The 26,085-nt window shown below is 40.6% G+C and overlaps 1 protein-coding gene across 3 annotated transcripts in view; it reads right to left on the bottom strand.

Annotated features, from left to right (window-relative positions):
* AATK (apoptosis associated tyrosine kinase) overlaps positions 1 to 26,085 on the bottom strand; it is a 227,692-nt gene that overhangs the window by 38,321 nt on the left and 163,286 nt on the right. For all 3 annotated transcript variants that reach the window (XM_027850249.1, XM_027850250.1, XM_027850251.1), the window contains exon 2: positions 1,676 to 1,809. In XM_027850249.1, the coding sequence (XP_027706050.1) occupies positions 1,676 to 1,809 (134 nt within the window). The remainder of the gene's footprint in view (positions 1 to 1,675; positions 1,810 to 26,085) is intronic.

Here is a 26,085-nt window from a genome sequence, read left to right as displayed (position 1 = left end):
TCTTTTGCTTCTTTTTGTATCCCAGCACTTAGCACAGTGCTGGCACCTAGTAGGCACTTAATAAATGTTTACTGAATTGAATTGTTCACAGCTCCAAGGACTTTTTGTTCTGTTTCCCAGGCCCTTAAACCTCCTAAGATTTAACAAAGATAACTCCTCACATTTGCAAAGTGTTGACAAAATGCCTTCACATTCATTACCTCCCAACAAACCTAAGGATTAGGCAGTGCAAATAATACTATTCCCATTTAAGGGTAAGGAAACTGATCCTTAGAAAAGTAACTTGCCCAAGGCCATATGGCTAAAAAGCAATGGATCTGGGATTACAATACAGTCTCCTGATACCAAGATCAGGGCTTTTCTCTCTACACAATGCTGTGATTTATTAGAGATGAATTAGGCACTATAAGTGAAAAGCAGTTTTGATGTCTGACTTATAATCTACAGGGCTCAAGAAACCAAGCAATGCCTCCAACAGGCAGACCATAAACTTATCACAGTATGGGGCACTGCCTCTATTAATTTTGCACAGAGATCAATGCAGGAAATGGAGAAATCTCTAAAATTCCATCAGAAATGGTTTTTACATATAATACTGCTGCCCCAGGAGTTGTAGATCCAAATGAGTGATTCCATAGAGAGGTAATTCACTGGAGCTGTGCTATTATTATGGTTATCATTATCAATATCACTAAAAGCCTATAAAATATCATTGGCACAAAATTCTCCACCAGCTTCAATAGGAAATTGATATGGGCACAAAGATGGGAAGAGAAGGGAGAGGTCTGGAGACCTAAGACTATTGCCACCCAAGTGCTCTCAGGTGATCCTGAGAAGATGCTCAGCAGCAGAACCAGCAAGGGCTGGGCACTATTAGGACATGTCCCCTATCTCCTCTCAAGGACACTCTGTGTGTGTGTGTGTGAGTGTGTGTGTGTGTGTGTGTGTGTGTGTATCTGTGAATTCTTTGTTGTTACCTCTGACAGGCAAAGATGGGCACTTTGATTCAAAGACGGGTATCTTGAACTCAAGGTCAGCAGCGTGACCTCGGGCTTTTACATGAACATTCTTGGCAATGTGGACGGATCCTGTCACACCATTCAAGCTCTCACCCACCTCTACCAAAGTAAGTCAGCTGGCAGAGGCGAGAGCTGGAGTTGTAGTCACTGATAGAACTGTCTGGACCTGCTCTGACTACATCCTGGGTTAGTTCTCTTCAACGAGGTTTTTGGTGAATGTGCCAATAACAGACCTCTGCCACGAAACGTGGCCAGTGGATAGCATACCCAGAAAGGAAAAAAAAAAAAACTACCACCAGAATTAGGGAAAGGCAAAGAGGTCCAGGATGCCTGAGTTTACTCCAAGGCTTTGTGCTGGGCCACTGGGGCTATGATCCTAGGCATGGGGCTCAAGACATTATCCATTGACTGGCATTCATCCTCTTCACCCTCCTAACACTAACAGGTAACTAGTCCTACCAAATCATATTGTCCTCTTTGGGCTTCTTACAGAAGGAAGAGGATACAAAGCTGGGTAGAAGGCAGGCCCACCCCTGGAAATCCTCCAAATTAACGTGAACGGTATCTCTGGCAGGCAAGGGTACCTGGTTTAGGCTCCTCTCTCACTACAAAACTCATCTCTCCCTTCCATGGATGAAGACTAGTCCATGCCTTACCTTGAACCCGATGTTTCCCTTCTTACAGCACAGGCAAGCCAGCATGAGGAAGATGAAGGTAAAAAGTCCAGAGAAAGAAACAGCCACCACAGCAAGAGAGGAGGACCAGGACAGCTCACTAAGTGGGGCTCCGTCTACAAGAAAAGATCAAAGACAGGAAGAGAGGAGGTTACCACAATGTGGCCTAGACAGAAGATGGAACACCTCTAGGCCCATGCCCAAGAGGCCAATTCAATTCAACTTCAGTCAATAAACATTTCTTAATCACTATATGCAAGACACTGCTCAATATTCTTGTGCACATCAATAAAAAAATATGAAAAGCAACACAATTCCTGTCCTCAAGGAGTTCACACTCTCTCTGGTGGATGTGTCACATCTACTAATAAGTCTGATATGTTACAGTGAATTGTTGCGGTGTGCGCATTACTTGGGACAAGCAATCATTTTTATATGGTTTCACTTTGTGACAATGTTCAGCCAAGCATGGTTCTACTAATGCTAGGCTGACTCAGAACTTCTGACCCTGACCAGTGCAATTTCACTGAGCTGGTTTCCTGACTTTTGGTTAGTTCCCTGACAATTGAACACTATAGTTCATTCTATACAAGACTTTGTTTTGTGATGTTTTTAATTCTGTGATTTTTAAGAATGGGCATTATTCTAAGGAAATGTGCAAAAACTGTAGTTCTTCAAGAGCACCCTTTAACAACTTTTAAAGTTATTGCAGCAGCTGCTGGTGTGGAGGTCAAAAGTTAAGTGCAATAAAAACCAAAAAATAACACCTAGAGCAACAAACAAACGACAGCCTAATTAGTCCTCAGAAAAGAAGCAAAGACCTTCAGAGGGACCTGGCAGCTGGAGGGGTTGTTAATGATTTCTCTGCAATGCTGTGTAGACGTCTTCAAGTTGGAAAAACAGCCAGAAGAACAGTTGTTGAGGTTTTAAGCTGTTAACCATTGCCATAAAAAAAAAAGTATGTCATAGGACAGGACAATACAAAGACTAAAGTACTGAAGATAGGAAAAAAGTAATTTTACTAATGACTTTTCACATTTTCATTCAAGGATATACAAAACCTTTGTTGGAAGAAGTCTATAAATCTGTAATATCTGGGTATTTTCATCAGGCTATAAAGTATCCATCCATACCCAAAAAGTGTTTGAGGGAATTTTTAAATTTCCAGTGGGCCTGGAAGGCATGTCCCTATCGAGGCAATGATGAACTCTGGTAAATATGTTGATATACCAAGAAGCAGAATCATTCTGAAATTACAGAGATACCCAACTGGAGATGGAATACTATAGCACAACTTTGCATGATGCCAAAAGTTAAGAAAGTTACCCAAAAGACAGAAAAAACCATGCTTAAAGGATCTGGGAACTCATTTTATGTAAATCCTGCTTGGGGAAAAAAAAAACCCATCTATAAACTATGGCTAGACTTGGAAGAATGAACTGTTTATATAAAGTGTACTTAATCTCCAATGTCATAAGTATGGTTTCATGATGAGTAATTAAATATAGGTCAAAATCTTGTGAAATCAATACTAAATCATATAAAACAAGTGCTTGCAAGAAAATGGGGATATATTGCATATTAAAAATGGGTTTTTTAATATAAAAAGTTGTAAGGTTTCTTGTGTATATCAATAAACTTATTTTACTTTGTCCCAGTTAATTTTCAGAGTTCCTCAGAGTATAATAAGGTCAAAGAAGAGATCTAAACACTGGGAATAAGAACATTTGAGGAGGAACAGATAAAATAACAACAACAATAATGCTCAGCACTTGTATAGCTCTTTAAGGTTTTGCAAAGTACTTTACAAATATTATCTCCTCACAACATTTAATCCTCACAACAACCCTTGGAATTAGATGCTATTATTTCCTCATTTTTCAGAGGTTAAGTGACTTGCCTATGTTCATATAGCTAGTAAGTGTCCAAGGTCAGCTTTAAACTCAGGTCTTCCTGATTCCAGTTCAGAGTAAAAGTGAGATGGGCATGGAGTGAGATCAGGAAAGGCTTTATTTAGAAGGTGGCACCTGGACTATGCCTCAGAAGGAAGAGAAGGATTTTAACTTGTGGAGAGATGGAAGGAATATGTTTGGGCCATGGGGAAGGTCACACATGCGTGCACTGAGCCAGAACAGTTTAGGGCAAGATCAGCTAATAGCCTAATTTGGTTGGAATTTGGAGTTTGTGAAGTGGAATCATGGGAAATAAGGCTGTAGGTAGATAGTGAAGAGTCTTAAATAAAAGATTGACCAAGGAGTTTGTATTTTATTCAATAGGCACCAAGTTGCCTCTCAAAGTTTTTAAGCAGGAGAGTGGCAAAGGTAAAATATGAGCATTAGGAAGATTAAATAGGAATGGCAGACTGAATAGGGGAAAGAATAGAGGGGGGAAGACCAGGTAGGAGGTCATGAAAGCCTGAGTCAAGGTGGTCACAGTTTGAGTGGAAAGGAAGTGAAAGACTTGACTATCATCCATATTGTGGAAGCAGAATTAATAGGACTGGATGACTGATTGGATTTTGGGATAAGAGAGAGGGAAGGATCAAAGATGACTCTGAAATTTTGACCATGGGTGATGGAGAAGATAATGGCACCTTTGGCCATTTGGGAGGACAACGGCAACAGAAATAAGGGAGATGAGTAAAGATTCTAGTAAAGTAATCTAGTAAAGATTCAGGTCGCTGCAATTTCCTACCTCTCTATCCAATAAGAGTACAGGTTAACCCAACAAACTACCTATCAATCCTCTTTGGGGAAAATTCCACCCTTCAGTAGCCTACAAATAAAGGGGTAGAACCCCATGGTAGGCCAAGTACCAAAGTCCTAGAGTCTTATCCCAGGTAATCCCTCCTTGCACAAACCTTCTGGAGTCTTGGAAGTAGATGAAACCAACAAGAAGAGAAATAGGAGGGGCAGAGTGACACACTGCCTCACCAAAGGGACAAGCCAGCACACCCTGGTCCAAGAGTTCCCATGGTTTTGTTCCATTCCTTCCCATCCTCATCCTCAAAGGAAGCTGCAGAATCCCCCTCCCCCCACTCCTACATGTAGTACTTGCACTTGACAGCCAGAGCAGAACGATAGTCCTAGAATGGCAGAGCTAGGAGGGCCTTTACTTTGTCACAAAATCAATGAATTTCAGAGATGGAAGAGACCTCATTGCCTGACTAATACAACCCACCCCCCTAAAAGAATCCCCCCTCCAAAAAGAGGGGGAGCTAGGTGGCACAGAGGATAGAGCATTGGCCCTGGATTCAGGAGGACCTGAGTTCAAATCCGGCCTCAGACACATTAACACTTAGTAGCTGTGTGACCCTGGGCAAGTCACTTAAGCCCAGTGCCTAGCCAAAAAAAAAAAAGAAAAAGAAAAAGAAAAAAGAATCCCCCAAATGACAGATTTGACAAGTGATCTTCCAGTCTTTGCCTGAAGACCTCCTCCAGTTAGAAGGAAGCCTCTATCTCCTAAGTCAGACCATTCCACTCTGCAACAATTCTAACTGTTGGGAAATTTTTCCTTCCATTAAGCCAAAGTTCATCACTTTGTAGCTTCTACTCATTACTCCCAGTTTTGCCCTCTAGGGCCAGAAAGAACAAGTCCAATCCCATTTGCTTATGTAACAGCCCTTGGAGTACTTGAAGATAGTTATTATGTCATCCTCCCTTCCCTCTTCCACCTCCAACCTGAGCTTTTGCTTCTTTTCTAGACTAACCATCCCCAGTTTCCCCAATCAATCTTTTTATGACCAGGCCTCAGAGACCTTGACCATTTAGGCTCCCCTCTTCTAGGTGCTCTCACCAGGGAAGAGACTGTTAGGAAAACCACGTACTTGTTCTGAATGTAGCCCAAGAACATTTAACCCCTTCACGTTACAAATGAACAAACAGAGGCTTTTAGAGAAGAGAAATTAATTGCCTGCATCAGATACGGAATTAACAGCAAAACTGGAATTAAAGCCTAGGCCTCTGGACTCCCAATTCAGTGCTTCTTCTATCATACCATAGTTTGTGTAGGAGGGAAAGATTAAGAACCCCTGGAAATGCTGCTCCCGCATACAAGAGACTCTTCTTCCCCAGGGAGACAGACACATTCCTGGTACTTCAGCACAAGATGTAATTGATGATGACATCATGGGATCTGATCACAGAGACCTCCTGATGGGCGGCAGGAAGTCAGGGCCAAACAACTGGAATCTACTCGGCTCCAGAATAGGGAGAAGAGATACAGAGAGTAGAGGAAAGCTGGAAGATGAGCTGTGCTTGGTGTGGGTTGGGAAGCTTGCAGTACCAGAACTGGCCACTGGGCAACACTGCTACTACATGGAAATGCCAACTGGAGCCGTTTTCCTGGGAACAGCTATAGGGCTGAAGAGGCTTTGAATTCCTGTCTCTGGCACAACATCCCTTCCCCTTCCCCAAGCTCCAACATCCGTCCATCCCTGCCCAGCCTGTTATTAAGTCAACAGACTCTGAGGTTGCTTGGTCTAGACCAGTCTTTAGCTGGAAGGCTAATTCCCCCCTCCAACATAGATCCAGGTATCTGCATATCTAAATCCAACATCCTTTCCTACCCTCATGCCAGATCCCCGAGAGAGAGAGAGAGAGAGAGAGAGAGAGAGAGAGAGAGAGAGAGAGAGAGGCCTCCAAGCCAACTTGAGTACAAGACCATGGACACTGCTTTTGAAAGTGGAAGACAGACACAGAGATGGAGCAGTAACTAGCAAAAAACCTAAACAGAGGCATGAGAGCCCAACTTATATCAAATGTGGAAAAGCTCCAAAGCTCTTGTATAATCTCTGACAGATGAAACTCGGGCAGCTATTAGAGCAACTTGCATATAGTTAGTGATACCTGAAGTAAATGATGCACAGGTCCATTAATTTCATAAGTTTACATCACCTTGATAAAAACTGCGGCACACCAGGCTTATTCCTTAATAGAAAGCGACATATTTCACATTTTAAATAATTTTCCCTTGCTTTTCTGGGCAACATCTAATTATTCTCTCTAGCCCTCTGGGAAAGTTTCTAATGTATGACTACATGTGGAGCCAGGGGGTATGTAAACACACACACTCTCTCTCTCTCTCTTTCTCTCTCTCACACACATACAGACACACACACACACTCTCATTCAGACACACACACACACACACACACACACACACACACACACACACACATTTATCTTTCCCTGAAAGCTTCCAACTGCCCATACTGAGAAGTAGCAAAAGTGGCCATTTACTTCCCTGCCATCACCATGGTGATGCATCTCCCTGTTTCCCCTCTCCAGATGGTTGCTTGACTCAGACAGACAAGAATTTCTCAACCCTTCTTCATGGCCCAATTCCCATCTGAGTTCCCTTTGGGATAATTTCACTTTCTTGGAAAAGGTGGTTACCCAGAGGTCCCATCTCCCTGTCCTGCTTCCTTCCTTCCTTCCACAACACTATCCATAGCTCCAAACCCTATCCCTATCCAAAACCTCCTGAGAGAAAAAAAAGAAAAATAAGACCTTTGTAACAAAATTATGCATGGTCAAGCAAAACAAATCCCTATATTGCCTGGGCTTGAAAATTTATGTCTCTTTCTGTAGTCTAAGTTCATCACCCCTCTGTCAGGAGGAGGGTAACACGCTTCATCACTGGTATTCTTTGGCCACAGTTACTCAAGACAGGGAAAAGAACCTTCCAGTCACCATAATCTTTGGTAAAGTGAAACAGTTCAACATCAGAAGTGGATATGGTTTTGTCAGCATAAATGAAAATAAAGAAGATGCATTACATCTGCTTTACTTCTGCACCCTAAGGGTAGGTCTTTCCATCCAACTTGCAGCTGAAAGCTCCTCTATGTATTATTTCCTGCATTATAATGTGAACTCCTGGTGAGAGCAGAGACTATATCAACTTTCCTTATATCCTCAGCAAGCAGCACAATGTTTTGGACATAGTAAGTGCTTAATAGAGGCTTTTTAATTTATTTATTCATATTTTTGTGGTAGAGATCTATACCCCATCCTGACCAAGGGGATGAACTTACATCTCCAAAGCCAAGCACAGATTCAAACCCACCTGGAGAAAAGGAGAAGGAAGGGAACAAGCATTGATTGTATGCGAGGCACTGTGCTAAGCACTTCATAAATATTTTCTCATTTGAACCTTAAAACAATCTAGCGTGGTAGGTGCTATTGAGTTCCCCATTTTACAGCTCAGGAAACGGAGGCAGATAGTGGTTAAGTGACTTGTCCAGGGCCATACGGCTAGTGTCTGAGGGTGGATTTGAACCCAGGTCTTCTTTAATCTCAAGCCTACCACTCTATCTACTGTACCAGTCCTAGTTGAATGAAGATCTGGGAGTGATGACATACTAAGAAAGCCCAGAGGTCAGACACCAGGGCTCCCTGATTAGCCCTATGGTATTCTCCACTGGAGTCAATGATGAGAGAGCACTGCTGCCTCTTTATGGGCAACAGGGTATGAAGGGTTTAATGATGGGATGAGGGGTGACAAAGTTTCTCACTGCATTCCAGTATGGCTGGATCAATTCATAACTCTACTACCTGTGCATTAGTGTTCCTGTTTTCCCACAGCCCCTCTAAAAATGCCATTTTCCTTTTTTTTGGTCAACTTTTCCAATCTGATGAGTGTAAGGTAGAACCTCAGAATTATTTTAATTTGCATTTTTAAAATTACTAGTGATAGATTTCATATGCCTGTTGATAACTTTGTTTTCCTTTGAAAAGTGCCTGCTCCTATCCTTTGACCATTTCATTTAACTATTGGGGAATGGCTCTTGTTCTTAAATATATGAATCAATTCCTTATCTATTTTAGATATAAGATCTTTATCAGAAGCTTTCTGCAAAGATTTTTTCCCTAGCTCTTTCTCTTTCAATTTTAATTGCACTGGTTTTGTTTGTGCAAAAACTTTAAATATTTTTACGCAATTAAAGTGATCCATTTATCTCCTATAATCTACTCAGACCTGGGTTTGGTAATAATCTCTCTTCCTATCCATATTTGCAAAAGTTATTTTCTTCCGTGCTCCTCTAATTTGTTTATAATGGAAATTCTGCTTCATGCCTGTCCTCTCCTTTCAGTTTTTGAGAGGTGGGTGCTAAGTTCTGGTTCCAGGGGGTCTCTCTGAGTCACACAACATATTAAGAAATGAGCAGCACCCTATCCGTCCACTCAGGAGAGGGAGCATTCCATCAGCTCAATGTCTGAGGGAGATGGTGAAGGAGGAATGGAGCATGAGTTCCAGTAACCAAATACAACAGGACAATTTAAGCAAATGGAGGAAAAACAAGAATGTATCCAGGAGGGACTGCCTGTGGAATTCAGGTGGGCAGAATGCAGTTACTGAAGGTGGATTTTGGCTCAGAAGTCAGACATAATCAGGGCACATGCTGTCCCCTTTGGAAAGGTCTATTTGAATGCACTGAGCAAACCCTAGCCAAGGAGAGCTATGGTGTTCTCTTTGGCCTTGGCAAGCACACTTCTGGAAAAAAAAAAGTAGTGAATGCTTGGGGTGATGTGGCAGATATCCCAGATCTCAAAGCACTTTGATGAAGCTCAGGTTCTTTCTACACACCCATTAAGGATGTCAGAGGTGGACAGATTTGGGATCTGTGAGTTGGTAGGGAGAGGAAAGAAGATAGTGGAAATCATCTGAACTCACATTAAAGTCTTACATCAAGCCTAAGAGGTAGAAGCTAGACCTGCTCCAGGAATCCAGCTGATTCCTAGTTTCTAGCACTCAGGCAAAAACAAATGGATAAAAGGTCTCAATCTTCTCAGATAATATAGAGCATATTTATTCTAAACAGAGATTTGCTCTATTTTGCTTTAATATTGGAATTCCTTTCCAATGAGCATTTGAAAGTGCCATCTGAACTGAGATAGTTAACCTAGATTTGTCTCTGGAAAATGGCAGAGCTGAAGGGGCCTTGGGGGTCATCTACTCCAATCATTCCATTTTATACAAGATGAAAGTAAGGCTTACAGAGGAAAAAGTGGCATAGCTAGTTGGTGGCAAAACTGAGACAAGAACCCCGGTCTCCTGGCTCCCATTCCAGGATTCTTTCCACTGTACTACACCCTCTCTAGTTTTGAACCAGGAGATGGATTCTAGACTCCTCATTTCTATTTCAAGCTTTTTTGGATGTCTCACCAGCCAATTCTATGCAAGTGTATACCAAAAAAACACTTTCACACAAGACGACGACCATTCTGATGTTCCATCAGCAGATCATGTACTCATAGTTGCTTATTTCCGGTGTAACTGGGGTGATTGCGTGTTTGATCCTCCCCAGGGCCACAGAGAATGTTCAAGAATTGGGAATATGAACAAGCGTACCAAAAGCACCCTAATTAATTGGATGGAGACAGTAAATATTTAACTGGGGGAGAGGGGGATGATGGATTAAACATGTGACCTAGCCCCTGCTAGTGGACTACCAATGCTGGTCCTTTGCAGGAAGCCCTTGATTGGTTCTCACATGTCCCTGCAACTAGGGACAAAGTGTCAAAGAAGATTGGTGATTGATAACAGGAAAAGCAGACTATTGTGTGGACTATAAGGAGCCCGGAGAGACAGCTTCCAGACTTTTTCAAGAAGTCCTCATTTGATCATGTGGATTGGGACTCTCGCAGGCCATCCTCTGAGCTTCCAACAAGGAGGAGAGAGGGGATTTCTCTTCTCTTCCTTCCCACTCTACACCACTCCACCCCTGCCCCACATGCATGGCGGCAAGAATACATACTTAACCAGGTATGAGCATGAGACTGGACCTCATGTCTCTGGCTTTTGTTTTATGTTTCTTTAACAACCCTGAGAAATGAATGTTTCCAGGTGTATCACTAACACTGTGAGTTAGAGAGGTCTGGAGTTTATGAGTGAGGTGTTGATTGCCCAGTAGGAGGTGATTTCCGCAAAAGCTTATTGGGGGAGATGACCATTGGCAGGAGGATGTTGAATTGAAGAAGCCCAGGCCATATCCTGGTTTATCAGGAGATATGGATAATAAAGATCCAAAGTCAATGAGCAATGCCTATTGAGTAGACCTTGTCTTTATCTCCCAGGAGAGTATAATAGGTGATGGGTATTGCTTCATGTTTTAAATATTTGTTAATGTGCACCTATGAATCTTTTGTGTTATAAGCATTTATTTTATGGTATAGAAAATAAATAGCTGATATCTACCTAGCATCTTTTCTAAAGGGGAACTGAGGGCATTTGATCTGAGTCTGTTGACATCATTTCCCACTCTCCTCTTTTCCTGCAATCTTTAACAGTGAGGTAGCCCTTCTTACTAAAGCCAATGCCTCCATAAGTTACCATAAGTGGCCCTCCCCTCTTCTGTGACAGAACGCAACTTTGACCATCCCTGCCCTCTCTAATCTTCCACCTCTTCCTATCTACTGGTTCTTTCCCTACGGTTTTCAAACAAGTCCATGTTTTTTGGCATCCTTTAAAAAAACCTGCACTAGACCTTACAATCCTCCCAAGGTACCAGCCTATATTTCTCCTCCTTTTCTCATCCAAACTCTTAGAAAACTCCTAGTTCTTTCTTTATTATGTCCTTCACTCCTCAATAATTTGCAATCTGGCATCCAAACTCATCACTCAATTGAAATTCCTCTCTCCAAAGTTACCAATTGTATCTTTTTTAAAAATATTTTCTTTTTTCCCCAATTACATGTAAAAATATTTTTTATTTGCTTTTTAAAATGTTGAGTTCCATATTCTCTCCCTTCTCCCCCTTCATTGAGAAAGCAAGCAATTTGATATAGGTTATACATGTGCAGTCATGCAAAACATATTTCTATATTAGTCATGTTGTGGAAGAAAACATAGACAAAAAACAAGAAAAATAAAATTTTTAAAAAGTATGTGCTGATCTTCATTTACACGCCATTTCTTTCTCTGAAGGTGAACAACATTTTTCATCATGAGTCCTTTGGAATTGTCTTAGATACCAATGATATCTTAATTATCAAATATGATGGTCTTTCCTTAGTTATAAGCCTTCTTGACCTTTCTGCTGCACTACTGACTGCCCTCTTGAGTTCTGGACTCTCTTTTTCTTCAGGTTTTTATATCACTGGTCTCTCCTGGTTTTCCTTTCTGCTCATCTGACTGATCCTCATCTGTATCATGCCCTCTAACCTGGGGTTTTCCCCAAAGTTCTGTCTTAGGCCCTTCTCTCCCTACATTCTCTTTCCTGGTGAATTTGATCAGCTTCTGTGGTTTAAGTTATCATCTCTATACCAATAATTTATAGATCTATATATCTAACCTGAGTTTCTCCCCTGAACTTCAGTACCATATCTCCTGTTGCCTACTGGACATTCAAACTAGATGTCCCAGAGACATCCCAAGCTCAACACATTCAAAATAGAACACATTCTCTTTTTCCCAAAACCCCACTCTTCTGCTTCCAAACTTCTCTATTTCTGTTGAAAGCACCAATGTTTCCTAGTCTCCTAGGTTCATAACCTTGGCATTATCCTAGACTCCTCACTCTTCCTCATCCAGCATATCCAACCAGATGTCACATCTCATTGTTTCTGCCTTCACATCATGTCTCAGATCTGACCCCTTTTCTTGACTCATCCAATCAGTGCTTTAGGTCAGGATTTTATCACCTCCCATTTAGGGTATTACAACGGGCAGCTAGATGGCACAGTGGATAGAGTAGTGGGCTCCAGAATCAGGAAGACTCATCTTTATGAATTCCAATCCAGCCTCAGATACTGCCTAGCTGTGTGACTCTGGGCAAGTCACTTAACCCTGTTTGCCTCAGTTAATTCTTCTGTGGAAAAAAAAATGCTACAGAAGGAAATGACAAACCGCTCTAGCATCTTTGTCAAGAAAACCCCAAATGGATACAACTGAAATGATTCAATAATAACAACAATGGCCTCCTAATCAATATCCCTGTCTCAAGTCCCACCCCATCCCTCTCCAGTCCATTCTACACACTGTTGCCAAGTGATTTTCCTCATGTAGAGATATAAACTCCTCCATTTGGTTTTTAAAGCCCTTAATAACCTGCCCTCAACCTATCTTTCCAGATTCATTCATTGTTCATTACAATGCACCCTCCCACCCCAACCTCCATATTGTAATGCATCCAAACAGGCTTTCCCCCTGTTCTTCCCACAAGATACTTCATCTCCCACATCTAGATGTGCTCCCTCCTTGTGTCAGTTTTAGAGAATCCCTGTCTTCATTCAAGCTGCAGCTCAAGCACCACCTTCTACAGGAAGCCTCTTCTGATTCCCACCCTACCCCAACTGCTAGCACCCTCCCTCTGATACTTCCTTGTACCTAACCAGACGGTATTTATTCTCTTTATATTTCTTTTTCTGACCCAAACAATGTGAATCCAAAATCCCTTTTATGGGAAAAGGGTCCCAGAGGAAAAAGGCAGGTGAAAATAATTGATACCCTGTCACCTCATCCCTCTTGTGACCAATGCATGCATACTGGAGAATGACTGGCCAGAGCGTGGGTTTCAGTTTGTTAAGGCACACAATGAAGTAACGTAGCCCAGAAAGGCAAAGACCAATCCTTCAACCTTGGCCTCGTGCTGTTGCTGTTGTCATTCTTCTTGTTGTTCAGTTGTGTCTGACTCTTCCTGACCCTGCATGGGGTTTTTTTGGCAAGGATACTGGAGGAGTTTGCCATTCCCTTCTCCAGTGGATTAAGGCAAACAGAAATAAAGTGACTTGCTCAGGGTCACATAGCTAGTAAGTGTCTGAGGCTGGATTTGAACTCAAGTTTTCCTGACTCCAGGACCAGTGTGCCATCCACTGAGCCACCTAGCTGCCTCCTAAAAAAAGTCCATTTAGTCATTTTCAGTAATATCTGACTCTTTGTAACACCATTTGGAGTTTTCTTGACAAAGCTAATTTGCTACTTCCTTCTCCAGGTCATTTTACAGATGAGGAAACTGAGGCAATCAGGGTTTAGTGACTTGCCCAGAGTCACACAGCTAGTAAGTGAGGCCAAATTTGAACTCAAAAAGATAGTCTTCCTAACTCCTGGCCCAACACTATCCACTGCACCACTTAGCTGCCCCCTCATGATTATATCTAATTGTTGACAGACATGTTTCTCTCTCTCTCCCTCTCTGTCACACACACACACACACACACACACACACACACACACACACACGCACAAACACGATTGCCTGAGCTTGGGAGAGGGTCTGCAAGTGTGAGGGGTAGCACACCAAGCAAATGAGGCTCCATTTTCTTAGGAAAGTTGACCCTACAGGGCAGTGAGGCTCTGAAGAGTGGGGAGACAGGGAGTGCCCCTCTGATAGACAACCAAAGAAGGTCCTTCTCTTTACCCAGCCCTATAGCAGGGACGGGAATGGGGGTAGGAGTAACCGAGAGCCTAGTGACATAATACTTCAGGGACCTCTGCTTCTGTCAGTGTAGGAACCTCTTTTCACCAAGCAAGAGGGCAACCCATCCACAAGTTACAATCTGAAAGGGTTGCCTGAGACTTAGAGAAAGTCAGGTAACTTGCTCGTGGTTACACAACTAATAAATGTCACAGGGGGGCAATTTGAACCCGGGTTTTCCTAACAACAAATTCAGCTTTCTATCCGCTATGCCACACTGCTTCAGTGAAAATTCTCCTCTGTGTGGCAGTGTCACCCTAGTACTGACTGCTTTGGAGTCAAAAGACTATCCGTCAGCTACATTGTTCAGGGAATTTAGTACTTCAAGAAGAGCCTGAACTAAACAAGGGCTAAAAGGTTTTGACACTTGTCTGCAACACACCAGGTTCCCTGCCACTGTGTCACTCCAAAAATAACCCACTCATACCCCCCCACCCCCACTGTGTGACACATGTCCCCAAATATTTCCACTGAGCCAGGACACAGCAAGCAAAAGAAACCTGGGTGGGAAGAATAAGCAGAGTTCAAGAGGAAATCAAAGTAGCATATTTTATAGATGATATGACCATGTACTTAGAGTAGAGGTGTCAAACACACAGCAGCAACAACACTCCCCAAGGTGGCAGAACCAAATAAAAATGTAATTGGGAAATATTTAACAAAATGAATAAAAATACAATAAAATGTAGATAATGTTACTACGTGATTTTCTAAGTCAATATGCAGCCCACAGAGATCCTTATTATGGTTTAGTGGCCTCTGTTTCTATTTGACACCATTAATTTAGAGGACTCTAGAGAGTTAACTAAAATTAATTGAAGTAACAACTTCAGGAAAGTTGTAGAATATATAAGAAGTCCACATAAATCATCAGCAGTCCTGAACATAACCAACAATATCCAGCAGGAAGATCTAGAAAGAGAAATTCCATTTTAAATAACTATAGAAACTATACAATATTTGGGAGTGGAGCTACCAAGATTTACTCAGAAACTACATGACTCTAACTATAATCCTGCCCCCTTTATTTTAAAGAAATAAAGATAACCTATAACAATTTAAGAAACATTAACTGCTCCTGGGTAAGTCACACCACATAATAAAAATGATAATACCATCTAAGTTAATTTACTTATTCAGTACTGTACTAATCAAACTACCTGCCAGAGTCCTCCTTAATAGGCTGATCTTTCACCTGGAAGATGGTCATCTAAATCTACCTGAGAGCCAGTGTGGCTTCACATAGGGTCGAGGAACAGCCGACATAGTGTTTGCTGCCCAGCAGCTACAGCATAAATGCCAGGAGCAAAACAGAGGTCTGTACGCAATGTTTGTAGATCTAACCAAAGCCTTTGATACTGTTAGTCATGAGGGCTTATGGAAAATTATGTTAAAACTTGGTTGCCCAAAGAAGTTCATTAGCATTGTATGTCAATTTCATGACGGCATGCTTGCCCAGGTTCTGGATAATGGACAATGCTCTCATGATTTCCCAGTCGCCAATGGAGTAAAACAAGGCTGTGTGCTTGCTCTCATGTTTTTTAGTATGATGTTTTCAGCCATGTTGTCAAATGCTTTCAATGAAGATGAACACAGCATCAAGGTCAGCTACCACACTGATGGTAAATTTTTCAACTTCAAAAGGCTACAAGCCAAGACCAAAGTGGAGGGAGTGTGTGTGCGTGCTTTTCTGTTTGCAGATGATTGTGCACTCAATGCAGCCTCTGAGGCTGAGATGCAACAAAGTACAGATTGACTCTCTGCTGCTTGTGCTAATTTTGGCCTGACAATTAACACCAAGAAAACACAGGTGCTCCATCACCCACCACCACACCATCCATACATGGAACCACCGGTTACAGCAAATGGAGAAGTTTTAAATGCTGTGGACAAGTTCACTTACTTTGGTAGTGTACTTTCCAGGGTTGTACACATTGATAATGAGGTTGACACATGCATTGCCAGAATTAGCTCAGTGTTTGAGAGGCTCCGAAGGAAAGTATGAGAGAGAAGAGGTATTAGACTGACTACCAAACTGAAGGTCTACAGAGCCATTGTGCTGATCTCACTGTTGTATGCTTGTGAAACCTGGACAGTATACTAGCGCCATGCCAGGAAACTGTTGCTTCCATTTGAATTGTCTTAGGAAGATCCTGAGGATCACCTGACAGGATAAGACACCAGACACTGAGGTCCTTTCTCAAACTAAACTGCCAAGCATTCAAACTCTGCTTCAGACAACTCCGATGGGCTGGCCATACTGTTCAAAGGCAAAAAGACTATTTTATGGAGAACTCACACAAGGCAAGCATTCACATGGTGGTCAGAAGAAGTGATACAAGGACACTCTAACTTTGGAAGTGATTGTGTGACATGGGAGACATTGGCACAGAACCGCTCAGCATGACGTGCCCACATCAGGGAAGGTGCTGTGCGCTATGAGCAAAGCAGAATTGAAATAGCTCAAAAGAAACACAAGATGCGAAAATTTAGAGACTCCACCCCAAATGTTCACACGGACTATTTGTGCCTGTGGTAGAACTTTCCAAGTTCGTACTGGTCTGATCAGCCACAGTCAGACGCACTGAAACTTGACTCTAGCATAGTGATGTCATTTTGGTCCTCTTCGAGAACAAGGGACAACAACCAACCAACCAATCAAACTACCAAAGAAATATTTTATAGAACTAGAAAAAAAGTAAAATTTATATAGAAGAAGAAAAGGTCAAGAATCTCAAGGGTAATAATGAAAAAAAGTGGTAAGGACCGGTGTCTATCAGTACTAGATCTCAAAATGTACTACAATGTAGTAATCATTAAAAATTTCACAGTGTTGTTTTTTTTTTTTTAATAGCAATCAGTGGAACACATTAGGTGTGTAACAATGGAAGCAGTCAGATACTGTTCAATAAGCCTAAAGACCCAAGTTAAAGGGGAAAGGACTCATTATTTGATTTAGTCAAGTTGCTGGGAAGGAGTTTTTCTTGGGCTAATATGAACTTTACTTTATAATCCAGATTTCCAGATCAAGTTGTTAGCCAAAGCCTAAGAGCCTAATATATAAATTAAAGCTCAAAGCCAGAAAGCACAAATGAAAATAAGAATTCATTGCTCCATTCTTTCTCCCATAGCTCTGAGATGCTTTGGGTCTTCATCTCTCTCCTGTGAGATAGTTTTGCTGTTTCTTTACACATTCCAGCCTCCAAAAAATTCTCAGGGTACAACCATGGAAATAGCATTGGATGTGGAATCAGGGGAGATGAGTTCAAGTCCTGGTTCCATCACTTACTACCTCTGTGACCTTGGCTAAGTCATTTCTCTGGGCCTTATTTTCTTCCTCATCTGAAAGATAGCTTTTGACCCAGAAGATCCCTCTGGATCTTTGTCAGGTGAGATCAATCAGCCTCCTGCAGTCTGAGTCTTAAGACTCAGCTGATATTTGTGTGGCTATCTGCTTTCCACTCACACACCAACTCATATCATATACAAAGACAAGCACTAAATGGTTACATGACCTATATATAAAAGGTCACATCATAAATTGGAGGAACAAGAAAGAAATCACCTTTCAAATCTATTGATTGTTCATGAATAAACAAGTGATAGTGTCATACAAGGTAAAATGATAATTTAAATAATATCAAATTTGGAAGTTTTTGTACAAACAAATCTAAAGTAGTAAAAATCAGAAGGGAAACAAGCAACAGGAGGAAAAGTCCTTGCAACAGTTTCCTCTGATAAAGGTCTTATATCCAAGATATGTAGGAATTGATTTAAATTTTAAGAATAAGAGCCATTCTCCCATAGGTATATTGTGAAAGGATATGAAGAGGCAGTTTGCAAAGGAAAAAATTCAAGCTACCAAGAAATATGAAAATGTGCTTTAAATCACTAATAATTGTTATGTTTTTGCTTTTTGGTGAGGCATTTGGGGTTAAGTGACTTGCTTAGGGTCACACAGCTAGTAAGTGTTAAGTGTCTGAGGCTGGATTTGAACTCAGGTCCTCCTGACTCCAAGGCCAGAACTCTATTCACCTTGCCACCTAGCGGCCCCTAAATCACTAATCATTAAGGAAATGCAAAAGAAAACAAGTTTAAGTTTCCACCTCACACCCATAAGACTAGCTAAGATGATATGAGGAAAATGACAAATCGAAAGGCTATGGTACAAACAGGCCATACTATTGGTATAGGTGTGAACTGAAAAATCATTTGAAACCATGCCCAAAAAGTTTGAGAAAATGTATATATAATTTGGCCCAGCTATACCATTACTAGGACTATACTGCTAAAGAAAAGGAAGAGGAAAAGGACCTATATGTCCCAAAATGTTTATAGCAGCTTTTTTTGTGGTAACCAAAAATTGGAAGCTAATGAAGTATCCTCTTATCGGGGAATGGCTAAACAAATTGTGGTTTATGAATGCAATGGAATATTATTCTGCCATAAGAAATGATGAAATGAATAGCTTCAGAAGATACTAAGAAGACCTCTATCAATTGATGCAGGATGAAGTGAACAGAAACAATTTACATAAAAATAACATTATGGAGGAAAATAATTTTGGAAGACTTTAGAACTCAGATTGAGAACTCTGAAGTGACAAACCAAAAGTCCAGAGGACTGAGGATGAAATAAAGAGGTAATGAACTTAAAAGGCTGAAAGAGACATACATTTTTGGATCTCATCATCGTATAGACCCAGAAAACACTTTAAAAATATAAGAAAAAGAGAAAACAAATTAGCACTTTTTTGCTCACAACACGATATTTTACTTAGAGAACCCTAGAGAGTCAACTAAAAATTAAATTAGGGGCAACTAGGTGGCGCAGTGGATAGAGCACTGGCCCTAGATTCAGGAGGACCTGAGTTCAAATCCAGCCTCAGACACATAGCACTTACTAGCTGTGTAACCCTGAGTAAGTCACTTAACCCCATTGCCTAACCAAAAAAATAATAATAATAACAATTAAATTAAACTATTAAGAACTTCAGTAAAGTAGCAGGGTATAGAAGAAACCCATACAAATTACCAGTCTTTCTGTACTCTGTGACCAACTGAGCAGGAAGACAGAAAGAAATTCCATTCAAAATAACTATGAAATGTCTAATATATTTATGAGTCCAGCTACTAAGATACACATAGGAAATACTACTATTACTACTTATTATTATTATTACTCATTTATATGGTACTTTAAGGTTTTCAAAGTGCTTTACAAATGTTAGTTACTCTCAGAACAACCCTGGGAAGTAGGTGCTATTATTATCGTCACTTTACAGTTGAAAAACAGACGGGCAGAAGTTAAGTGGCTTGTCCAGAATCACACAGCTAGTAAGTGTGTAGGGCTGGATTTGAACTTAGACCATCCTGATTCCAGCTCCAGAGCTCTATCCACTGTTCCATCTAGCTATGAATATAACTACAAAACATTATTTACAGAAATAAAAACAGACTTAAATAATTGCAACACAATTAACTGCTCGTGGTTGGGCCATCCTAATAAAATGAAAATGAAAATATGTACATTAGGTTACTTATACAATATCATTTCAATCAAACTACCACAGGGTTACTTTATGTGATGAAGAAAAAAATGAGATTCATCTGGAGGAACAAAAAAATAAAGACCCTCAAGAGAAATAGTGAAAAAGAGTGGAAAAGAGGATTTAGTAGTACCAGATCTCAAACTATAATATAAACATATAACCATTAAAACTATTTGCTATTGTTTAAAAGATAGAAAGGTACCAGTGGAAGAGATTAAGTATACAACATCCTGAAGCAAATGGACATAGAAGCATAGTGTTCAATAAACCTAAGGATACCAACTATGGTATAAGGATTTACTATTTGATTAAAAAACAAAACCAAAAAAATCTGAGAAAACTGGAAAGCAGTCTGGTAAAAATTAGGGTTAGACCAACATTCATATAGACCACAGTAAGTTCCAAGTGGATTCAGGACTTAGATATAAATGGTCATATCATAAATAAATTTATGAAAAGGGGAAGAATTCTTGACCAAATAAGGAATAGAAAGAATAATACAAGATAAAATGGAAATTATTGATTATATAAAATTTAAAAAATCTTGCATAAAAACATCAATACAGTTAAAATCAGAAGGAAAAAATCTTTACAGCAAACCTTTCTGAAAAAAGGTCTAATAATATCCAAGACATAAACAGAATGGATTTACATATATTAAAGCAAGCACTGTTCTCCAATAAATAAAGGATCAGAGGATGCAAACAGGCAGTTCTCAAAAGAAGAAATGCAATCTATTAACAAATATATTAAAATATTCTAAATTACTAATAAGAAAAGTTAAAATTAAAGCAAGTGTGAAGTTCTGTCATATCCATCAGATTGGCAAAATGAGAAAAAAAATGACAATTGTAGGAGAGGCTATGAGAGGACAGACACACTAGTAAACTAGTGAGGTGGGAATTGTTTCAACCACTCTACAAGGCAATTTAAACTATATACAAATAGTCACACCTGTGGATCTAGAGCCATCAATGGTAGGCTTATACCCCAAAGAGACCAAAGAGGGAAAGGACCCATATAAATACAAAATTTTATAGCAATGCCTTTTTTGCAGTAAACTGGAAACAAAGGGGTAACTTTCCACTGGAGAAAGGTTGAGCAAATTGTAGTACATGAATGTAATGGAATATATTATCCTAAAAAGAAATCATGAATTGGTTACAATTATCTACTGACTCTCAAAATTATTCTTTTTCATGGAATTCAGTGCCTTGCTCACTTCTTCCTTTCTACCTCAACTCCTGACCTCATACTAGGGGACTTCAATATCCATGTGGATGTTTCCTCAAACACCTAAACTTCCAGTTCCTCAATCTACTCAACTCTTTTTAGCTCCTTAATCTACTTTATCTATTCCTTAACGATACCTAAGCCATACATAGAAATGGCCATAAATTTGTTTTCCCGCTCACCAACAGGTACTCTATTTTCAAGATTAGTAATTTTGAAATTCTTTTATTTGATCATAACCTCCTATCATTCCATCTCTCCCTGTGCCTCATTCCTACAAATCCTATTCTTCATCCTTATCACCATGACCTCCAGTCTAGCTCCTCTAACCCTTAGTATTCTACCATGCTATCATCCCTGCTGTGGTTTTCACCTTCCTCCCTTCCAAACATTGACCTTAAAGTTAACCATTTCTACTTGACATAATCTTCTTCTTTCAAATTCCTTGCCCTGTTGTCCTCTGGCAACCATGCCTCTTCTATCCTTACTCTTATGATGCTAAATAAAACTGGAAGAAGCCATAGTCATGTTGACTTGATTCACTACCAAGTTATGTTATCCTACTCAACTGTGCCCTCACTATGGCAAAGTAGTACTCCTTCCTAATTTATTTCTTCCTAATTGTTTTTAATCCCACTCATCAGAGTGGCCATTTAAACCGTCCCCTCTCTTAAACCTCCCATGCCACCTCTTCCCCACACCCTCTCAGAAGGGGAACTTGTCTCCTTATATTTTGCTGAGAAAATAGTATCCATTTGCTGTGAGCTTGCCTACCCTTCCTGATATCTCAAAACCCTTCAACATCATCTTCCAGTCCCACTTAGATACTATTTGGATATTAGATAACATACACCATGAAGTAAAGAGTAGTAATGAAGACAGCAATTAGTTATTTCATTACTAGAGAAATGAAAAGGTGGTTCTTAACATTACATGTTCCTTTCATCCCATCCTATGCCATCTCTTCTAGCAAGTTACCCACACAATCATTCCTTCATTCTCTCTCTCTCTCTCTCTCTCTCTCTGCAGTCTCCAATCTATTCCCATCTACTGGTTCCTTCCTTGATGCCTACAAACATGCCCAGATCTTACCTATCTTTTTTAAATTTTGTTTTGTTTTTGCTTTTTGGTGAGGCAATTGGGGTTCAGTGACTTGCCTAGGGTCACACAGCTAGTTAAGTGTCAAGTGTCTGAGACCGGATTTGAACTCAGGTCCTCCTGACTCCCAAGGCTGGAAGCTCTATTCACTGTGCCACCTAGCAGCCCCAATCTTCCCTATCTTTAAAAAAAATTTTACTTGCTCCTACTATCCTGTCAGTCTATCATCTCCTCCCTTTCTCAGCCAAATTCTTAGAAAAAAAAGTTTTCTGCACTCACCTCCCCTTCCTCTTCTCTCTCTGTAATCTGACATATGACCTTAATTCAACTGAAACTGCCCTCTCCAATGATCTCTCTCAATCATCTAATCTTCATCCTTCTCTGGAGCATGAGACACTGTTGACCACTCTCTTCTTTTGGTTATAGTGTTTTGTTCTCCTCTTATCTGCCCAATTGCTCCTTCTTAGTTTCCTTTTGCTCATGCCTTACCCCGATAACTGCAGTTTTGTTCTGTTCTCTCTCTCTCTCTCTCTCTCTCTCTCTTCATTAGTTCTCATTGGTTCAATGATTATTTTTGTGCAGGTAACTCCCAAAACTATCTATCCAGCCCTCATTTCTTTCTTGAACTCTACTTATACATCACCAATTAGCCATCCCCCTCTGACCTTCCAAGTTCTCCCATTTCTGTTGGGGGCACAACTAACCTTCCAATCATTCAGTTTTGCAACATCAATTCTTCATTCTCCCTCACCATAAATATCCAAGTTCTGTCGATTCTATCTCCACAACTTCCCTTTTATTCATTGCCTTCTCTCCACTCACATAGCCACTACCACCCGCCTCTAGTTCAGGCTATCCTCACATCGTAGCTGAGCTATACTCCAAGAGCCTCTTAATTGGGTTTCTTGCCTCAGGTGCCAACACTGTGAAACCCATCCTCCTCACAGCTATTGAAACACATGGCTAAAGCACAAGTCTGATCATGCCACTCTCTCCTCACTAAACTCCCAAGATCCTATTACTTCTAGGATCAATTATAATCTTCACTATTTGGCATTTAAAGCCCTTCACAACTTGGCTCCAATATACCTTTCCAGCCTTACTGAATGAATGAAAAAGCATTTATTAACAACCTAACATGTGTCACGTACTATACTAGGTCCTAGGAATGCAAATACATAAGTGAGAAAGTCCCTACCCTTAAGAAACATATTTTAAAATGGGAGAAAACACATAAAGGGGAGTGGTGGCCAGGGAAGAGAGTTTTTATACAGAGAATCATAGGGATGATGAGTGCAGCTACAGAGTAATAAACAGTCAAATACTTTCTAGAAGCCTAGCATAGTTCCTGGAAAAATAATAGTATTGATTTAGTTCCTGTTTCCACAGCAAGAGGTGGGAAGTGGGTCCAGAAGTGAGGCTGGGGTCAGGGTGGGGGTGGGGAAGGAGGATAGGAATGGTATATGAGAGGGTATCCATTCAGCATCAGGGAATATGGCAAAATGTCTAGGGTGGATAGGATGTGAATCATGAATCTGAATGTCTAGGTTCAGTGTGTTAGGTAGATTTGCACTCATTCAACTTAGCCCAAAGACAGGAGTTACAAAGCTAAGTGTATTGGCTTTTAGGAGGAAAAGGCGAGAGGAAGTATGTTCTCTAGAGATCTCCTCTAGAGAGTGTTGTTCCAGATAAGGAGAAGTGGGGCAGCAGCAGGATGGATGGAAAGATGCCCAGAGGGGACAACTATATAAACGGGATGTGAAGCATTACTCCCCTTCATACACTCTTCAGTCTAGCCAAACTAGCCTTGCTCACACACACTTAATCTCCTGTCAGCAGGCCGTTACATGGGCCTTGCTTGGAACGCACTCCCTCATCTCTAACTCTAACTCTAACTCTGAGTCCCTGCTTTCCTTCAACTCAAGCACCCTCTTCTACATAAAAATTTTCCCAATTCTCCCAGCTGCCCCCCAATCCCCCACCCCAATTGCTTTATATTTATTTTGTATAATCTTATGGAAGTACAGGTTACATAAATTCCTTGAGGGTGGGGACCATGTTTTTTCTGTCTTTGCATTACTAGTACCTAGTACAATGCTGATGATAAATGCTGGTTAATTTATTGAAGACTCTGAATGACCTAGTCCTAACCTATGTTTCTAGTCTTCCTTATCTTCTTCTACTCAACTTTACAAATCCTCCTCTCAAGCCAGACTGGTCTACAATGAGTACTTTGGCCTTCCCCCACCCTATTTCTGCCTATCAAAGTCCTATAAAAGGATATAATATTTGCAAAGTACTCTGCAAACCTTAAAGTAATATGTAATACCTGCCCATCTTTTAATGCCTAGTTTCCAAGTAGGATCATAAAATTATGATTAGAAGGAACCATAGAGATCATAAGTCCCTTGTTTTACAGACAAGGAGACTAAATTTTAAAAGAGGTGAAGTGCTTCGTCCAAAGTAAAAGACAAAATCAGATTCAAACTCAGGTCCTGACTCCAAACTCAGTGTTCCTTCAATGGCACATCCTCTGGGGATAAAGTCTTACCTGATCACTCCAGCCCACAGTGATAACATCCTCCTTAGAAGGAAGTACTATAATTCTGTCTTAGGCAATTGGTGATAAATGCAATTTCTTCACCTCTTGCACATAATTCTTATGTTGGGTAGTTTTTGAGAGGTCATAGGGATCAAAGAAAATGTCTAGTTCTCCATCGCACTAGCCATGTGACCTGAGAACTAAATTCTGAAAGGGTGTGAGAGTGGTGGGAAGAAGGAGAAACACAGGAACATCTGGCAAAAAAAAAAGGTGCTGAGAAGCAACTGGGGGGCACTGTAGGAAAAGCAGGAATTAAGAGGTTTGACTAGTGGTGGGGGGGGGGGGGGAATGTTGAATCCATTAAAAAGCCAAGCTCAAAAAGAAAGTATTATGTAAAAGCCTGGGGACGAAGATATCATGAGACAATGTGGTACAGTGGACAGAGCATGGCTCTGGAATCAGAGGGTCCAAAATTCCTGCCCCTTCCTCCTGACACTTATTACTTCTATGACTTTAGGCAAGTCATTTAATATCCCTGGGCCTCAGTCTCCTCATCTACAAAATGAATGGCGAATTAGGTTACTCTTAAAGTTCCTTTCATCTATAGACAAATTAATATTCAATGTTAAACCAAGCAATGTTCTAGGAACAAAACTGGTACAATTAGAGAATCGTCAGAAGCCAAAGTATGGGCCCACAAATGAAGGATGCATTGTGGCATTGTGCAATAAAAGTGGATTCAGAAGGCTTGGGTGCTAATCCTAGTTCTGCCACTTACTGGTTGCATGACCTTGAGTCAGTTACTGTGCCTCACTTTTCTAATCAATCAAATGGGGATAATAATAGCTATCTTGCCTACTTCTTAAGGTCACTTTGAATAACAAATGAGATGAATGGATATGAAACCACTTTGTAAAAGAGTTTACAAATACAAGGTATTAATATAAAATGGGTAATATCCCATTCCCTAACGTCACTGTCATCAAAAGACTCCCCTGCAGTTGTGCTGTAGAGGCTGTTGGACATAGTAAATAGAGCACTGAGCCTACAGTCAGGAAGACTGCAAATCCAACCTCAAACTTAACTAGCTGAGTGATCCTAGGCAAGTCATTTAACTTCTGTCCACCTTGGTTTCCTCAACTGTAAAATGAGAATCATAAAAGCACCTACCTCCCAGAGCTGTTAGGAGGATCAAAAGAGATAATATCTGTAAAGCACTTAGGATAGTACCTGGCACACAGTAACCATTTAATAAATGCCTGTTTTCTTCCATTTTCTTCTGGCTAAGCACTTTGAGATTCTGAATAAAAGAGCACTATTTGAATGTAATATTCACAAATGTAGCCTGATTTTTACAGTATCCTTGTAGATAGCTGATTTGAATCTACTAGCCACCAACACTTCCCACATCAGTACTCATGGTACCTCTTAATGCAGAAAGTACTAGGACTTGGGGGTGTATAATATTAGGCTCTAAGTAATTCTTTTCTATGAACTTTATCCTGCATTTGGAGCTTCATCCAGTGCCCCAAAATGCTATCCCTTTAAAATAT

The sequence above is a fragment of the Vombatus ursinus genome, unplaced genomic scaffold (assembly GCF_900497805.2).
Source record: "Vombatus ursinus unplaced genomic scaffold, bare-nosed wombat genome assembly UNPS02008996.1, whole genome shotgun sequence".
In the NCBI taxonomy this organism is placed as follows: Eukaryota; Metazoa; Chordata; class Mammalia; order Diprotodontia; family Vombatidae; genus Vombatus; species Vombatus ursinus.
This window is presented reverse-complemented; position numbering and strand designations above follow the sequence as displayed.